Here is a 19,227-nt window from a genome sequence, read left to right as displayed (position 1 = left end):
TCACTACCACGTGACATCTGGGGTGCGATCTTGTACGCGTTCCAAAATAGAACGGAGGCGGTCCGTTCTACCGAGCCGCACATGGTTGGTCAGTTTGAACGGTGAAGAACGCCATGACGTCAATTGTGAAGTGATATCTGCTGTCAATCATTCCGTGTTGTCTGCTATCGGACAAACGCAACGGAACGGACCGCCAATTTCGCGACGGAAAGAACGGACCGCCTCCGTTCGAGTTTGGAACGCGTACAAGATCGCACCCCTGGTGGAGGTGCTTTACGTTCATGTTTCGGACGTCTCCGACAAGCCGTAATCCAAGCCCGGACTGCAAACACAACACCAACGGCGTCCCGGAACATCGAGCAAGCCGCTGGCTACAGCAGCTGCCCCCAGAACATGGGTTTTCTACCAGATACGACAAAGAAGATCGTACAAAAAAATCGTCCAGAGACGACCAAGAAGACAGCCCCAATGACAGCCGCAGCAGCCCCAATAGTTCTGCAGCAGCCCAGGTAGCCACTGACGTTCTGTCGTTCCACATTTGAGGACCCAGAAAGCTGGCTCGAGACATATGAGAGGGTCGCTACGTTTAACAGCTGGGACAGCGACGACAATCTGCGACATGTCTATTTCGCATTGGAAGGCGCCGCCAGGACGTGGTTCGAGAATTGAGAAGCCACCTTGACGACGTGGGACTCGTTTCGAAGCGACTTCCTGCAAACACTTACAAGCGTCGTGCGAAAAGAGCGAGCCCAAGCTCTACTGGAGACCAGAGCGCAGCTGCCGAATGAGACGATTGCGATCTTCACGGAGGAGATGAGCCGGCTGTTTCGCCACGCCGACCCGGAAATGTCCGAGGAGAAGAAAGTCCGCCTACTGATGCGTGGTGTAAAGGAGGAACTTTTCACCAGAATGGTAAGCCCACCGAAGACCGTCAATGAGTTTCTTTGTGAGGCGACAAGCATCGAGAAGACACTGGAAATGTGGAACCGCCAATTCGACCACCACACCAAGTCAACAAACTATGCCATAGTTCAATCACTGGCTCTGCCAACCTGTGTGAGACTATCAGAGCAGTCATACGAGAGGAGCTTCAGAAGATCTTCCCCTCATCGCAACCTCAAGTGGCCTCAGTCGCCTCAATTGTCAAAGAAGTCCAGCAATCGCTTGGAGTTCCCGAGGTGCAACCACAATCATCGCAGCCCCAGCCAGAAGCGATGACCTACGCTACCATCGCCCGCCGTCAAGGTCCTCCTCCACAACTGTGCCAGGGCCCTGTAACACCGCAATTCCGTCGACCACCGCCGCCGCCGCCAGCATGCCCACCCGTCGCCCAGCACAGCTACCCAAGGAAGACAGACGTTTGGCGCACTCCTGACCACCGCCCACTCTGCTACCACTGCGGAGAAGCGGGTCACGTCTACCGACGATGCCCATACCGACAGATGGGACTGCGAGGGTTCGCAGTCAACGCTCCGCGCCCACAGCAAGGTGAACGCCCTCGCGATATCGCCGACTACATCGCCGCTAATCAGTGGAGCTCTCGACGACCGTCCCGTTCGCCATGACCAGGCAGCTATCTGTCGCCGCAGCGCCAAACATACACTGGCCCAGCCCGGGGCCGATCCGTGAGTCCATATCCGGAAAACTAAAAGCAGCAACCGATGGAGGTGCGGCTGCTGTTCCTCGAACTGACGAAGATCCTCCACCGGTGAGGAAGACGCCGAAGAAACTACCTCAACGACATAACGACACGCTACCATCCCGACGAAGTTTGGAAGCAAAGAATACGACGACGAAAAACGACCTGACGACTTCACATACAAGCCACAGGTCAACGCGACGCAGCCGTGATCCGACGCCAAGACTGAACTGTGCGCTACAAACCTCAGATGGTAGAGCGGCTGCCCCGGAAAGGCGGTGGTCCCGAGTTCGAGTCCCAGACCAGGACGAATTTTTCTTCAACTCTGAGGCTTTTTATTCAAGTAACCCGTATGGGTTTCCTTTGTAGCAATTGCTACGAACGGGTGGATGCCTGATTTTCCCTTTATTAATTACTTCTTTCCACCTTGCAGGTTTCCGCAGAACTACTACGTCAAACGCTTGCCTTTGCTTCATGTGTTGTTTGGGGATCGCACGCGCGTCCCGATATCTCCGGAGCGGCCACGCGGTTATCACGCGATAATCACATGCTCGCTCGCGGAGGGTAGCGGGGAAAGGGCACCTTCGTCGCTCCCGCTGCTCTTCGTGCCTGGCCGCGACGCTGCAGCCAAGGCACCCCGTTCCCTCCTTCCCTTTTCTTGGAACCGGGGAGACTCCTCTCTGCCGCTCGGGGAGAAGCGCTATTCCCCCGATGCACGGTCAGGGTGTCTACCAAGTTGACATTTCCAAATTCCCTGAGTTTTCCAGGTTTTCCCTGAGCACCTTTGCGAAATTCCCTGAATGAGCCAGAACTCTGTTTTATGTCAAGACAGGCTGACACCACTTTGCCCGATGCTGTCACTCTCTAGTAAGCATGCTGAAACAAAAAAATGACTTAATCCAGTTTGAACAGTATGGAGTAACATCTATTTTATTTAAAAAGAAAACAGAAGGAAGGTGTTAGTAAGATGCACAGCGAAAGAAATGGTAAAGCCCATTCCAAATTGAGTCGAACATTTTCAAATACGAATGAAAAGGAGATGCATACATAAGTAAATATTTTTTAATATCAGCTATTTCTATCAACTGATAGCAAGCTCATCTGTATGAGGTCCTGAACTTTGTCACAACTAAGGTTCTCTCTCAGCAGCTGGGAAGTCAACCTGAACTGTCCTGACATACTCTCAGCCAGTACACAACATCTCAGTGTTGGGTTTCACTGCTTAAACAATTTATTTTGGTTTGGATGAGGGACACCTGTGTCTCAGCGTCAGCCGACACTTAGCTTTTTTAGCTCAAGCTCCATCAAAAAGGCGGCGGCACCCTTCCTTTCCCATTAATTCCTCAGTGCGTAGGCCCTTTCTGTTCTCATACTCCTTCTACCACGCTTTCACCACATGGATCATCTGAAGCATCCTCTTGGTCAGTTGTACAGTCAGCATTTGATTTTTCGGACTTCCGAGGGGCCGCAAAAAAAATTGAAAAAAAAAACGGGCAGTCTGAAAAAAATTAATGCATGTCTTTAACTGCCTTTAAGGGCTAAAATTACCACAGGCACGTCTGAAAAAGCTCTGGAGGCCTGCCAGTACGCGTATTAGGCATATCAGGGCTTGTACTGTGACAGGAGACGGGGTGCACGCATGTGTAATTAAGGAATACATACTGTGCCCCATGGCAATTGCCCCCTTCCCACGCTTGTTATGCTTCACCGCCTAACACAAGTGTACTGAGGCGAAGCTAACTTTCGGAGACTGGCATTACGCAACGCGCTGTGCTCTGCGAGCTTTAAAGCCAATCCCGAGGATTACAAAGGCGGAGTCGGTGCCATTAGTGATAGCGGCGAATTCTTTCAATGAAAAACACGGCACCGCACGGCAAGAAGCCTAATAGCGAACACAGAAGCAGCTAGGCCTAACGTTGCCGGGGTGGTGGTTACGGCTGCCAGCGGATCTGCCTGCGAGAGCGCCGGTTCGAGGCGGCGAGATAATCAAAATAGGGGCGGTGGCGGCTTTGATTGATGCCATTTCAGACCTGCAGTCAGGGCAATATGCATTGACTATATGGAGTACGTGGTGGTGCCGCAAAACCGTGCAAATTATCGGGCATGTCCGAAAAATCGGGCGTCTAGAAAATCGGTCGTTAAATACTCTGGCAATACATCGTGCCGATGACACGGCGTCAATGACGATTCGTTGCGATTCCTCTGTTACTGGAGCAAGCATTAACACGACTTTCGTTCCCTTTCAATAAAGATACAGCTAATTTTCCCTGATAGAAGCACAAATTCCCTGAGTTTTCCCTGAGTTTTTCCAGACTTTTCGAATTCCCTGAGAATTCCCGGTTTTCCCGGTTGGTAGACACCCTGACGGTTGTCTTTCGGTGGAGGAGCTTGCGACTGTCCGCATCTCAAATCCGCCGCTGAGACCGCCGCACGCCGTCCCCAATTGCGCCCGGTCTTTGTGTGCGACTCACCGCCCCAGGGCCCGAGCGCAGATCCACTTTGGGTGAGCTGAACTCTTATCAGCCTCTTTTGTGGTTCCCACATTGTGCGGTTTGTTTCACCCCAGACGTGCGGAATGCTCCGCCGCTGTGGTTTTGTTTTGTGTTGTATTTGTATGTGTTGTGGCTGTTGTTGTCTGTTGGAATATTTGTACTCTAAGGTGAATAAACACCTTAGGTCGAGACTCACTCTGTCCCCCCTGGCCTGAACCCGCCGTGGTCGCAACTCACTGCGAACCGCGGGTTAGGGGTCACAGCTCTGACATGCTAGGGCTGCTGCGAAAGTGCTAGCGAGCGACTGCCGCTCCATCGGCGCTGTGCGATCCAGAGAAGGGTCAGGTGCGCACGCGTAAGCCTGAGTAATACCCCTATAGTTGTCAACAAATTCTACTTAGCCCTGCCATCTGCTAGCTGCCTGGTTAGCTCAGATGGTAGAGTGGCTGCCCTGGAAAGGCGGTGGTCCTGGTTTCGATTCCCGGACCAGGACGAATTTTTCTTCAACTCTGAGGCTTTTCATTCGAGGAACCCGTATGGGTTTCTTTTGTAGCAATTGCTACAAACGGGTGGATGCCTGATTTTCCCTTTATTAAACCTTTTGAAGGTCAATTTTTCTTGCCAAATGCAACCCCCCCCCCCCCCAACACCCCTTGTGCATATTATTGCACATATAAAATATATTGCAGATATAAAATCATATTTCAAAAAAGATTATGCCAATTTCTTTTTTAGAGGGAACATAAACTGACAAAAAATATTTTCTGTAGGTAAACAAGCATTGTTTATTCATGCATACAGATGGGCTAACATATATACTTGGAGTAAACACGCACTATGGGAATCAATGTAAGTGAAGCTTTTTCTGCTGTTTGCTTTGACTGACAATAATTAGCAGTGATGTTTATGGCGAATGTGTATATTCTTCAGCGTATATTCCCATATGAGAGTGGTGAGTTGATGCTAAACATTACCTGCTGTGCACCACTGCTATGTGTCTGCGTAGTACACAGAACACACAGGGAGACAAATTAGCTTCAGGCGTTGCTGTGCAGCATTGTTCATAATTTCTGAGTGGGTTGAGCATTGTCAGCAGGCCACTTGCACATGCTGCTGTTGCTATCACCCACACAAGCTGTCATTATTAATGTAGTGATTTATGCCCCCTTGTTAGGCGACATTTTATAAAACATTTTAAATATTCTTTTTTTCTCGATGTCAGCTGGCATGCATAATAATGTTCCCAGTGGTTTGTTTCTGAAAATAAACTTAATTGCAAGTGAGCGTCTTCCCCGTCTGGCTCTCCTCCTTTTTTTCCACGACACTTCAGCGCTTTCCTCTACTCAGAAGAAAAATAATCGCGTTTGGCTTGCTCCGCCGGCCGCCATTGATGTTTTGGAGTCCCGCACTGACAGCGGCAGCCACCTGCTTGTCATCCCGCAGCAAATGTGTAATGAAAAAAGAAAATGTTTCTTTTCGTGGGAAATTTAACCGGCGTAATGATCGTGCCCCTCAATTTGTGTCAAGTTTTTTGACAAAAAAGTGCGATCATTATGCGAGTAAATACGGTGTCACATGATCATCACAGAGACTTTTCACTAAAAATGGTGCAGATTGGGCGACCTTGTTCGAGATTGGGTTACCAGCACTGGCTCAGCGTAATGGAAACTAATTGGATGTAGCATTCACACAAGCAAAAAATAAATGTACTTACAGGTCTACATTGGTGCCAGTATATGCTTGAAATGGTAAATGCCTGAAGAAATATGCACTACTTTATTTTTAAAGAACTGTTTTACTCCATCACACTAAGAGAAAGTTCCAAGTGCACATTTTAGATTGCAGCATTTTCTGGATGCAACTGCACAATCCACCAAAATGTCAACACATTCATGCTTTAGGCATGCAACATTGCCACTCTTCCTCAGACAAGTGGAAAGTACTGTCCACAAACTCATTCTACTGAATTAAATTTAGAGCATGAAAGGTGCGGACAGTCAGGAGCCAATCCCGAAGCACTCGTCGGTATCGGCTTACCAGAGCATGAATGTAAGCAAGCCATGCACTGGAAGTAATGGGCGGCGAAATGTTACACAAGTCTGTGGGTCACTCACTTCACTCCTGATGTCAGCACAGAGTGCCTGCAGGTCTGCACGGAAGTTGTCTGGAGGGTGTGAAGCCATCAGCAGGCCCGCCAGTTGAGCAGCACACTCGCGCACTGCTTCTCTGCCCGACGACAGCAGGCCCTGCATTTGCGCAGCACCGTGGACACACACTCGCACCACCACCTCACAGAGCTCATTGCATCTCCCCCATACTCCTCTGCTAGAACCCATTTATAATGAACTTGACAGTTCTGTGAAAAGTAGTAATACCAGTAGTTCGTTATATGGACTCGCCCTTAAAAACACTCAAAAATAACCAGACCAAAGCTGGCATCAGCAGTTACAGTTTTGCAGCACCTTGGTCTGAAAACCAGATTTTTAATTATAGTTTTCCTCCTGGTACATTCCCACACCTAGATGCAAACTTCTGTTAGAAACGTCCATCTAAAGAACGAAATGCAGTGTCTTACAACTCTTTCAAAATGGCACACGGTTCCGATCACCTGTCATTTCGAAACTGCAAGTGCAGCCACCATTTCTTATTCGAGAGCTTGTGATATACTTCACTAGCAGTGGGACATGAGTGCATTCTGCACAAGAGAGTTCAAGTTGGCTGGAAATGCAAACTTCGGAGACAGCATTCTGCCATTCTGCAAAGGTCTCAGCACTACAACTGTATGTCAGCCACCCACGAGTCAAAAAATTACATTATCTACGACGCTTCGGGCAAAAAGAATGCTATGTTAGAAAGGTAGAATGTCAAAGCAACCGTTATCAGCAATTGGCAATACTTAAATAAAGTGTCGCCAAACCGTGATCTTCTTATAACGGAGATTAGTGGCCACCAATACTTTGCAACATTGCATGGCGGTAGCGCGTGGTGCAGCATTCTTACCAACTCGGAGCGTGTGAATATTGACAGTAATGACAGAAACGCTTGTGTGGCCCTTGATTTCATTGTGCAAGGACATAGATGGTCATTCCAAATTGTTGAAATAGGCATAATGGACCGTGGTGCCACACGGACAATTGTACAGAAAAGGAGGAGCTGCCATTGTGGTCGCACCAGTGCATACCCTGTGCCATGCTGTTCATGCTGTGCACTGCTGCCTCGTAAAACGAGTGACCTTCTTCACGAATTCCCAAATCCACAAATGGCAGTCGCTCGCTCATTGCAAAGGCTGTATTATCGTCGCGGTTAGACTGGCGCGAGGCACGCGCTGCCGTGCACCCAGTTTGGTCGTGCTTCCGTGCTTTGGTACTTCACCTGCGCCTTCTTTTTACTGTGGCAGGGTTCAAAGCGTTTGTTGTAACAGTACGGCAATTTAAAAAATGTTTGTTATATCTGGAAGCAGTTTTAACCCTTTCGCTGTCGGACCTTTCTGACCATGACGCACCCCCAGTGTCGGCTTGGTTTCAGGGAACGAGCATAACAGGGAATGAACATAGCAATTTATTTTTGATTATGATTGGTATACAAATAACATAGTCAATGCAATATACACATTTCAGTGTTCTGCAGCTGTTGCTAGTAAACATCGTCATCATCATCAGCCTGACTATAAAATTCCTTCAACATCCGAATCTGACGATGCGGAACCCTCTTCCTCGCATGCGACTCTGTCCGAGTCCGAATCCGAGCTCGGCTCGTATTCTGAATCGGAATTGAGCCACAGCTCCAATGAGCAGACGAAGGTCCCGCGCGCTGAGCCATCCGAAAGTAACCGCGCGCAGGGAGGATGCGCTTTCAGTCGCCCGCACAACGGAGATAAATGGGACGTTGCGTGATCAAGATGACAGAGAGAGATGGAAAAAGGCTAAAGAAAGTTCGAAGGGCTTTACGTTTACTGCTGCAAGTCGAAAGCGAGGGTGCGGCGAGAGAGCGAAAGCAGCAACGAGTCACTCTTTTCGGAGAGGCAACGGCACGTGCGCCTGAACTTGACGCACCGTAGCAGGCACACCAACAGAACAAAAATAAAAACCTTCAAACCAGCGGAGATGACAGAACAACCCTCGAACCCATAACCACCCGCGCGCGACGCATGATACAGCGAACACGGGGCCACCGCGCCACTCAGCAAAGAGAAAGTGGGGAGTGGCAGTCGCGCCATACTCTTCAATACATAGAGTAACACAGGTCGGGGCGAATATCGAACTTGTATAAAGAGTCAACAGATAGCGTGGCCAATCCAGGAGCGCCAGCTTTGCGCTCTGGCGCAAAATTTTGAACGCACGATAGAGAACGTACCGGTACATCAGTGACACCGTAGGGGGGAAGTGCGATGACGTACCGGTACGTCCGTGACAGCGAAAGGGTTAATGGACAAGGCCTGAAAATTGTAAATGCTCTTAATGTGGTCGTCATAACCAATAGATCATTTTATCTGGAATCGTTATAAGTGGGTCCGACCGGATACAGTAGTGCTGTCAGTAGTGCAGTAGCTATGCAGTAGTGTTGTCAACAAAACATATCACTACACACACTCCACATTGAACTGGCCATCTACAACATCTACAGAATATATTAGCATTGTTAAAACTATAACATATTGAGTTTACATTACTTCAAACCACGAATGGTTTTTATGGCTTGTGCTTTCAGTATGTGATCAACTATGTTTTGGTTGTAAATGGAGCTGGTGCGCTGTCAACAATATCCAGTGAGTGCTGTTGGGCAAACACAGCCTTCCGCTTCTGATTCTGCACTCGTGGTTCAGATAGGCAATGCCTTCCACATGAAAAATGCGTCATATATTGTGGATAACAGATAAAGTCAAGATAATGCTCAATCACTCAGTGCATTACTGTCTCTTGCTGCCATGTGAAATGCACTGCCTTTAGGTCATGACTGCAGGTAGGCACATGTGAGGCAAAACATAAGTACATGTTGTACAAGTTACAGTGCAATAAGGCTAAATAAGGCTGCAATAAGGCTAAATTTTAGCGGTGTGCAAATACTCAAATCTTCGATTTCGAATCAAACAGCGGACTCAACACCGTCTCGGTAGGAGCTGCAATGGTTGCTTTCATTACTTAAGGGCTTATGCAACAGATGGCTGGATCAGTGGCAAATGTGATACCGTGGTAGCTTTTGCATGTCGTTACGTTACAATTTTAGATTTCAAAGGACAAAAAAATTCCTTTCTCGGTTTTACAAACTTCCCGATTTAACAAAATAATTCAAGCGTGCTCATGACTTTGTTAAATCGAGTTTTGACTGTATCTACTATTCAGTTTCTCCAAATATTCAGTATATTTGGTGAAAGACCTGGCCATGGTTGGCGTTGTGAAGCTTGCAATGTCCAGGTTGATGGGACCGATCGAAACAATTAACATTGACGTGGACAGAGGGAAAAACAAAACAACACCAACTGAAGATTGGGCCAATTAGCCACCGGAAGGCATGCTGATCCTATTAGATATTCACTGTTCACATGCTGATTCACGCAGTGTGGAACTCTCTGCTGACATGCGAGCTTAGCCGTTCTCCCAGGTGCGAGTTAGTTACGTTGATTGAAAACCGACTTTCCCCACATTCCTTACATTTTCAGAATCATAAAAAGTGTAGAGTTACAAAATATACTAAGAATGTTAAATTCTTTATTGAGTTTTGCCAAGTTCACAGAATGTGGACCCCACACAAAAACTCATTACAGGAATATAAGATATGATAATAACTATTCTATGTCTAGCAGGCTTTAAAAGCACCAATCCAAGCATTTGAAAATTCTGATGGGTGCAAAACATCATGATAAACAATGAAAGCAGTGAACCTGTTACATACAAAGGCATATTCGCAATAAGCAAAAATACCCAATCATCTATTTGCCCACTCGTTTGACTAAAACATTTTGCACATGTTATTGAAACTTGTAGCACAATTCCACTCAAGTTTTCAAGGTGTATGCTACACCTTTTTAACACTTTCGTGACCGCACCTATTCCCGTCGACAGTATGTTCTCGATGGTACAAGTTCGAATTTTGGTGCTTCTCCGAGCGCTTAGGACAGCTAGCGCCATCGAACAGGTTAAAGAGAGATTATTTGATCAGGTTCAGGTTTGTGTTTCTCTTTTCCACCGTGTAGGGATTTTTAAAGCACCTGCATGGTCGGGGTGACGAGCGCTCGTTGTTTTCGAGATGGCATTTACGTCGTGCGCATCCGCTCCATGAAAACGGTGAGTTTCGACGGATTCCGACGCATCTGGGCTCGAATTTGTGGATGATAACAGCACCACAAACTCGGAAGACGATTTCGATTCGTCGGACTTCAGTACGGACGACGACAGTGCAGCAAACTGCCGTGGAACATCGACAAGTATCCGCCGGTGAGTTTTGCTTTCTTCTCGGACCATGTTATCGCATCGTCAGGATTTCCGCCGTGTTCTAAGGGTTACAGTTCCTATCTGCAGGGTGTCAATGTCATTCAGACAGGACCACTTGCCGGTGGCCACGCAGAGAGTGGAGTTTTGTATATGAAGACCGCCGGGAGTGGACCTTGGAATCGCGCTCCGGAGTGCTGCGTGGCAGTTCGCAAGAGCCGTCAGTTTCTTGTTGTTTTACGCCGCCGAAATCATCAAGGATATATGCAACAACACAAATAAGTATGCGTGGATGCATATGTTCGAGAAGCCCACGTACAGCGAGAGATAGATCGCGGAAGGAAGTCACTCAAGAGGAGATGCTCAAGTTCATCGGACTTCTCGTATACATGGGAATCGTGCAAGTCCCATGCTTGCATTGTTATTGGAGCACATGCAGATTATTCTCTGGGCTTCTTCTGCCTACAGTGATGCCAAGGAAATAGTTCAAGGCGTTGCTTGCCTTCCTGAGGGTGTCTGATCCAGGGAAGACGACCGTCGCATCCCATGGCAAGCTTCACCGCATATCCTCTCTGCTTCAGCACATCAACGATTCTTCCACGTTATTTTTTCAACCGCGTCGGAACCTCTCCGTCGGGGAGAAAATGGTGAAATCAAAAGGTCGGTCTCAATTCGCCATTGCATGAGGGATAAAGTGTTACAAATTATGGGTTTTGGCAGATTCAGAAACAGGGTACACTGTTCAGTTCAGCGTCTACACGGGAAAGCGCGCAGAGCCTAGCGTGCAAGGTTTGGCATTCGATGTTGTGACGCGGCTGTGCAAAAATTATCTTGATCAGGGTTGCATCATTTCTTTGGCCAATTCCTACACTTCCATGTGGGATAATGTGGAAAGATCGGCGTGGCTTTCTAAGTGAACTCAAAGGCACACAGTGGGAAAAGAAGGCGAAAAGCGAAAAGAGAAGGCAGAGTTCTATGGCTGCGGGAGCAGGTTGTTTTGTACTTGCAATGGAAAGACAGGCGGGTTGTGAATATGTCTACCGCGCATACAGCGAATAAACTCGTCCTTACAAAGCGAAGAAAGAAAGTTGGGAATATGAGGACAGAAGTGTCCGTGAAGAAGCCGGTGCTGATCAAGAAACACAATGTGGGCATGCTTGGAGGGGATAAATCTGACCAGCTCATCGGATCCTACAACATTCTTATGAAGTCCGTGCGTTGGTGGAAGACACTGTTTTTCCACTGTGTCGATATAGCTGTAGTAAATAGCTTTATGATGTTTGACGAGCATCATCAGCAGCATCCAGAAGTCCCAGAATTATCGCGAAGTTCGCACTTCAACCAGTTTGCCTTCAGGTTAGAACTAATCGACCAGCTGCTGGGATATGATGAACCACATTTTGCGGACCCCCCAGTTGCGCCTGTTGTTCCCTCTCGGAGCGCACCTTAGGTTCAACAGCATAAAACACAAAAAAATCTAAAGATATAGAAAGTGTAAACTGTGCTATGAAGAAAGAAAAGTTGCGCAAAAAACAAATCTGCGAAACATGCAGCTAACCTCTGTTTCACTTCATCCAGAAACTGCTTCGCACGGTGGCACGATAGACGACACTAGGTCTAATGTTTTCTTGTGTACCTGAAGAACTTTTGTAGATACAGAGCTAATATTTGCAGGCTGATTTCATATGGCCCTTTTGTTGAGAATGTATATTTCGATTTTTTTAAATATTTTTTTTGTGCAATGCAGCATTGATGTTTTTATCGATCTTTCTCATTTTTGTTGCAATTTTTTCGTTTTGCTTAATTTTTTCGTACTATTATTAATAAAAATGTTGTTTGAAATTAATACAACTGGAAAGATAATTTCTTCTTCTACAATTTGATATTATACACTTCAATATGAATCATTTCCTGTGGCAGGAAAAAAAATAATTACCTGACTACCCTAAAACTACCGATTTTCCCGCAGTCACGAAAGTGTTAATATCTACTTTCATCAATGCTTTTGCTGTTGATGCCCTATCTCAGTATACACAAACAATTGTGTATGCAACGCCCAAAAAGGTTAGTAAGAGTAGACCATACCACACATCTTTATGACTAGAGGTACCAAACTTACTGACGGCTAGCAACGTTCTTCTTACATAATGTAAGCAGACTCCTCAGCATGTGCAGCACCATAGGCTTTTCTTTTTTCTTGCACAATATATATAAGCACAAGCCTCAGTGTTCAATTCTCTATTTGCTTGTTAATTCGATATTCGGCATTTCTTTCTTGATTTAATTAATTATAAGCAAAGATAAGTATGGCAGAGCAATGCCCCAGTCACAGTGATCTTAGGAAATCTACATGATAAGCATTTCAGTTAGAGCGCAGCTGATGCGTCCGGTGAGGCCAATCGTTTGAAAGTGGTATGCAGTAATGACCTTGGGCTCGATAGCACAGGGGTGGAACAGATCATCAATAACCTTCCATGGGAAGTAATGGCCACAACCCACAAGTAACCGGTGAGGGGCGCCGTGGTGTAGGATTACGTCGGGGGAGTAGAGAGTCGACGACATCTGTCGCACAGCTGGTTGGAATTGCTACACATGCAGGCATATCTTGTTGCACAATCTGTTGCCACTGCGATCCCCTTGTTTCCTCTGGTGGAAATAGGAAAATGGCCAAACAGGCCGAGCCCCACACGAAAAAATTATCTTTGTGGGGACGTCAATAGGTTGGAGGAAACCAGCAGAATGCAATGCAGGAGCCTTCCAGCACTGACACAAATTGCAAGCAGCGATCTAAAGGTACACAGAGCGATAAATGCTGGGCCAAAAGAAGCGGCGTCTCATGCGGTCTTATGTACGAGTTACACCCAGGTATCCAGCAAGGAGCTTCACATAGCTGCTGGAGCATGGCAAGTCACCTTGGGACGACTACGAGGAGCCATCGGGGTGGACACCATCATGCAGGGTAAACATCCCGAGGGAAGGATAACAGGGCACAGCACTTAAGCCGTCCATCAGGGTGTCAAGGACAGGATTGTCACTCATTTGCTTCTGTTCTCACCCATGACAATGACATGACGGCTGCCTTTACTAATTACTTAGTACATCCTCCTGTTGGCGACCTGGAAATTACTGAAAAATGCATTCCAAGCTTTTTGTTGCACATTGATATCAAGAAAAGTCCTGGACCTGATCAGATCCCTAATGATCTTTGTTGACATATGCTAGTTGGGTTGCAAAGCATTTGTGCCTCATTTTTCATTTTTAGACATCTCGCAGAATGCCGTCTTAATGGAAATGTACGCAGATTATACCCATAAACAAATCTGGTTGTAGCTCTGGCATTAAAACTACCAGCATATATCTGATTTCTACATGCTCTAAATTACTTGAACATATCGTTGCTAGCCATTTGATGACTTACCTTGACCACCGTGACCTCTTATATCCACACCTACATGGTTTTCGCAAAGGTCTGTCAACTATTAATAAGTTAATAGAACTAGTACACAACCTCACCAAAACTATAAATTCTCGAGGCCAGACAGACATCATAAGCTTAGATTTTAATTTAATTTAATTTCATTTATTTATTTTCTGAAAGTGCCCAAGAACAGCTTTATGCCTCACTATTGGTGCACTAGTGTTACACAAAGAACATAAAACCGAAAAACCAAAACAGAATATCTCAAACAACACTGGTAGAAAATGCAACAAAAATTGAATTAATCAACGACAGAAGTCAGATAATGAGCGAATAGTAGAGCTTAATATATCGAGAACATGACGCAAGGTATTTTTCTGTGTTACAAGATGTGTAACAGCATTAGAGGTGCAAGAATAATTCATGTAGAAAATGCTAGGATTATGCAAGTTAGAGTGTTACAGCTGACAGTAACTGCAGACAGGAGACGTGGTTGTGAATTAGTTTATACAAGAATAAGTAATCAAAGTATCTCTGCCTTATTTCTAGGGGTCTAATATTAAACATGTGCAGTACAGGCTCACAGGCGCCCAAGAAATCGACGATACAGGATACGAATGAAACATTACTGAACACATTCAATTTTTGCTACATTGGTCAAATTAATACAGTTCTATACAACAGAACTAAACTCCAACTCCGAGCGGACAAAAGAATACAAGAGAATAACACAATTGACAATCGCAAGCTTTTTAGTCATTCTTGATATGCGGCCTAAGTTCCTGTAAGATGCATTAACGATGCTTGAAACATGTTTTTCGAAAGTTAGCCGGGAGTCAACCAATATTTCTAAGTCGCATGTACAACATGCCCTTTTCAAAGGTATGTTATCAAGTGAGTATGCTTCAGGAATGCACTTGGAACACAGTCGCCCGTGGAAGCTGATGCATCCCATCCCCGACAGCTAGCACCATTTGGACCCCAGCCAAGCAGCCGAGAATGCAGCTGTGCAATTCACTCCCATTGCAGCACACCTGACGCAGCAGGCTGCACCTCTTTTTCTTTTTTTTTCAGCGACCGTGGTAGAATATTGTCCAAAGTATGCTCAAATGTTGCAGGTAGATTGCAAATTTCAAAAAGCAACACAGTAAAATTGCGTAGGCTGTTCAGCATGATAAATGCAGCTTTGGAGCAATCAGCTGAAGTCGCTGACACTTGCCAATAATTGGAATATACATCAAAGGAGGGAAAGAACTCTGCTTCTAACAAACAGTTCGAGGCCTCATCCTTTCCCAGCAAAGGGTACACATGCTTTCAGGTTATACTGTTTAGGCTTGAGTAATCTATGGAGAACCATATTGAGCAATCTTTCCTTTTTACTAAAACAACTGCGAACCCCCCAAAACTGTTGGATGGCCGAGTACTTGGCACTGGAATTCGTCTTGAATGCAGTCCAGGTCCGGACGTTGGTTTCATGTCTTTGGAACCACAAGTTAGAGGGTGCCGGTCAAGTGGAAAACGATACTGTCCAATTTTGTGAAGTCATCCCGCTCCTGCTGTGCAGGCTCACCGCTCATATGAGAAAAGCCCCGTGGCAGTTGTCGGTGCTGTTAAGTGTGGCAGTGCTTCTGACAGAAAAGCACCGAAGAAGCCAAATGTTTGTGGCACAGGTGGTAGTTGTGGAGTTGAGATGTCACCCCTGAATACTTTTGGGTAGCATTGCAGTGCTTAACTGCAGGACCGCGGAATGTCGTTCAGGTCTACCAGATGCATGGAAGGTTTACAAAGTATCCACAAAGTTGACAAAGTAACACTCTAGATTTAGGAAACCAGCCTCCAGCTCGGTACTCTGACGTTGTGTTGGCCATGCTGCACCTTCATAGAGCAAATTTTCTGCACCTTCATAGAGCTGCCGCGGCCACGACCCTCGAGCTGAGGGGACCTCCCACCGAAAGCCGCAGCTACAGGCTGACGGCACCACTTCCTGGATTCCCTGCAGCTACGATCCGCAGCTTGCAGAGTTGGCCGGGCGATCCAGGCGCCCTCCTGACTCCCTGACCAGGCAAACTGTGGACCGAACGGCGGACACAGCGACATGGAGTCTACAACGCATCGGCGGGCCCAACGACGTGTCGTTGGAAGCAGCGACGACGAGGTGACGTGGCCACGTCGATAGACTTTATGTAAATATATTCAAATTCATAATACGTCGTGTGTGAGCACTTAAGACAATATTTTCAATTAACCAGCTTTGTATATAGTTTGTCATATGTTAGGGTTTTGCCACTGGATTGACAACGCATGCTTTCTGAATATACAGTCGACTCCCGATAATTCGAAGCCACTTAATTGGAATTTTCAGTTAATTAGAAGTGAAGTGCTGGTCCCGTCAGTTTTGCATGTAATCCTATAGAAGAAATCGCTCGATAATTCGAAGTCCTCATCCAGTAATATTGTTTATTGGAAGTTAATTTTCAGCTGGGATCCTCGAGGTGACCGTCATTCTTTGGTAGAATGTGCAATTTTTCAAGTGTTGCAACAGTTCCGTGCTCCGCGTTGGTGTCATTGCCACCGCAGCCGCCCGCAACGCCATCCTTCTTGGAGCGGCGCGATTATTCATTGCTACGGCTGCCGTGGCCTCCGCAATCAACTTCGGCGGGAGGCGAAGCAGCTCCCGCCAGAGGCCACGCGGGTGCCATAGGTGCACGCAGCGCTGCATACTAGCAGTGGTGAGACTGTGCGAGATTAGACTTGCAGCGTGCACAGCGTATGTCGAGGCGTGTGCTGGTCGAGCGCCTTTGTGCGGGAAGCTCATAGGCTAGGTTGTTCCACGAGTGATTCGGAATTGACTGTACCTAGTCGCGCAGTTTATAGCCATGGCAAACCGTGGCTCTTATCGCATGCTCGACCTGGCAACGAAAGTCGAGGTTTTGAAGGAAGTTGAGAAGGGAGGTGCCGCCAAACAAGACATAGCGCGGAAGTACGGGATCAAGCCGAACACGCTCTAAAACTACATCAAGAACAAGCACACAATAATGGATGCATTTGAGAACGACAAGTTCAAGACTTCTCGGAAGCGAATGGGCACCGGCGCTTACCCAGAGTTGGAGAAGGCTCTGCTGGTTTGGATTCGGGAGGCCAGGAGCAACAAACTTCCTCTCAGCGGAGACATCGTTGCGATGAAAGCCCGAACGCTTTCAAGGACATTCAAGGACGACGACTGTGCTGGGGGCAAACGCAGCAAGGAGAGAGTGTCAGTGCTGATCGCGGCAAACATGACTGGCACAGAACGATGTCGGTTACTTGTGATCGGGAAAGCCGCGAAGCCGAGATGTTTTAAAGGCGTGAAGACGCTGCCTGTGGACTGTGAGGCGAACAAAAAAGCGTGGATGACGGCCGAAATCTTCAAGAGCTGGATAAACAAATTGGACCGCAAGTTTGCTGCTTCGAACCGCAAGATGTTGTTCCTTGTTGATCACTGCAGTGCTCACGTGAATGTGCCAGCCTTGAGTGCAATACGCCTCGCATTTTTGCCTGCAAACACAACGGCTGTTTTGCAGCCAATGGACCAAGGCATCATCAAGAATGTTAAAGTCCTGTACAGGCGGCACCTCCTCGAGTGCATGATTTTGTGTATCGATAGCTCCACAAAGTACGAGGTGAGCCTGCTTAGTGCCATCCACATGTTGGCGCGAGCATGGGATCGTGTGAAGCAAGAAACAATCGCAAACTGCTTCAGGGCTTGCGGTTTTGTGGCAGCTTCTTCGGAGGATGCCTCTGAAATTTCAGCGGAGGAAGCGTCAACAAGCGAGCTTGACGGCACTGATTTTGGTGATGCTCTCGGGGACGTCAATTTTGAGGATTACGTCGCCGTAGACAAGGCGGTCGAAACGTGCGGTGCGGTGACGGATAGCGAAATTGTAGAGATTATTCGGCCCCAGGAAGCGACCCAGGAAAGCGACGATGACGTTGAAGGTGAGCCGCAACCCAAGGCTGCCATGTAGCTGCGGGCCATGCTCTCGCGAAGTGCTTCTTTGCCGCTGAAGGTAACGCGGAAGAAGCGTTCCGCCACATCTACAGCCTGCAGAACTTGCTTTCAGCAGTGCGATTCGGCAAGAAGAAGCAAAGCAAGATGACCGACTATTTTTCTTAGAGAAAATACTCGATTTCGCCACAAATAAGTGCTGTTTTTTGTGTTTTGTGCTTAATTGGAAGTTCGTTTATTTCGAAGTTTTTTGCGGTCCCCGTGAACTTCGTATTAACGGGAGTCAACTGTATGTATTTTTCTTATGCTCATGCCCCATAAAGGCATTTCCTGACTCAAACGTTCCTTGCATAGTGTTTACCAGGCTGAGACAACCATGAACAATACCTATCAATGTACAGTGAATGACGCTCGCATAACGCCCTCAGTTGTTTAATTCTTAATGACTTTCAGTTGGCATAGCAGAGTACCACAGAACAAATGTGAAGCTACTTTGTTGGTCATTGCATATTTGCCAATATTCCACAGAACTTAGTGCAAAGAAACAAAAAAAAAACTGACATTTATGAAAGAAATACAGGGAGAAAAAGTGTTCAGTGGCTTACTGATCCGAATCGCCGACAAATATTTTGCACAACTTCGATTATTAGGGTTGCCCCATAAAGTCAATGTAAAACGGAAATAATATTCTGAATGCGAAGCAATGGTTCTTTAAAATTTTCGGACTTTCTGCTATTTCCGTAGTTTGCGTATTCTTTGACCCTTTATGACCACCATTCGGCCGCTACAGTTAACTAATACCAACACTTTACATCCTTGGTTTATGTTTTGCAGCCACATAGGTGGGGTTCTTGTATGGTGTGGTTTCAAGAATATAGAGTACTTGGGTTACTTATTTGAGTGACGATTACGGTTGCCATTGGATATTTCTGGTCGAGAAGTTTCACGAAAGCAAGCAGCTCGTTTGTCAACGTGCCATACTACCATCACTGGAACTGGACATGGTGCTTGTGCAAAATATATTTAGACGTTACACACACGGTGTTCGCCATTAATCAACACAGATTTAGCAATAGGGCATACAAGTGAGCCCTGAAATGTATTATGACAGACCATACAACTTATTCATTTAAGTTAGAGCCCGGCTTCCTTTCCCGACTACCCCATAAAAAGAGCACCAGTCTAATCATCTTTAGCTGGTACGAATATCATGCAAATGCGTTAAGACTTACATAAATTATTCATAATGCATTGAACAGCACAACGAA

The 19,227-nt window shown here is 46.6% G+C and overlaps 1 protein-coding gene across 2 annotated transcripts in view; it reads right to left on the bottom strand.

Moving 5' to 3' along the window:
- Positions 1-19,227, bottom strand: part of LOC135907568 (proteasome adapter and scaffold protein ECM29) — a 505,292-nt gene that overhangs the window by 269,735 nt on the left and 216,330 nt on the right. For both annotated transcript variants that reach the window (XM_065439250.1, XM_065439249.1), the window contains exon 16: positions 6,246-6,377. In XM_065439250.1, the coding sequence (XP_065295322.1) occupies positions 6,246-6,377 (132 nt within the window). The remainder of the gene's footprint in view (positions 1-6,245; positions 6,378-19,227) is intronic.

This window comes from Dermacentor albipictus, chromosome 1 (genome assembly GCF_038994185.2).
Source record: "Dermacentor albipictus isolate Rhodes 1998 colony chromosome 1, USDA_Dalb.pri_finalv2, whole genome shotgun sequence".
Lineage (NCBI taxonomy): Eukaryota > Metazoa > Arthropoda > Arachnida > Ixodida > Ixodidae > Dermacentor > Dermacentor albipictus.
This window is presented reverse-complemented; position numbering and strand designations above follow the sequence as displayed.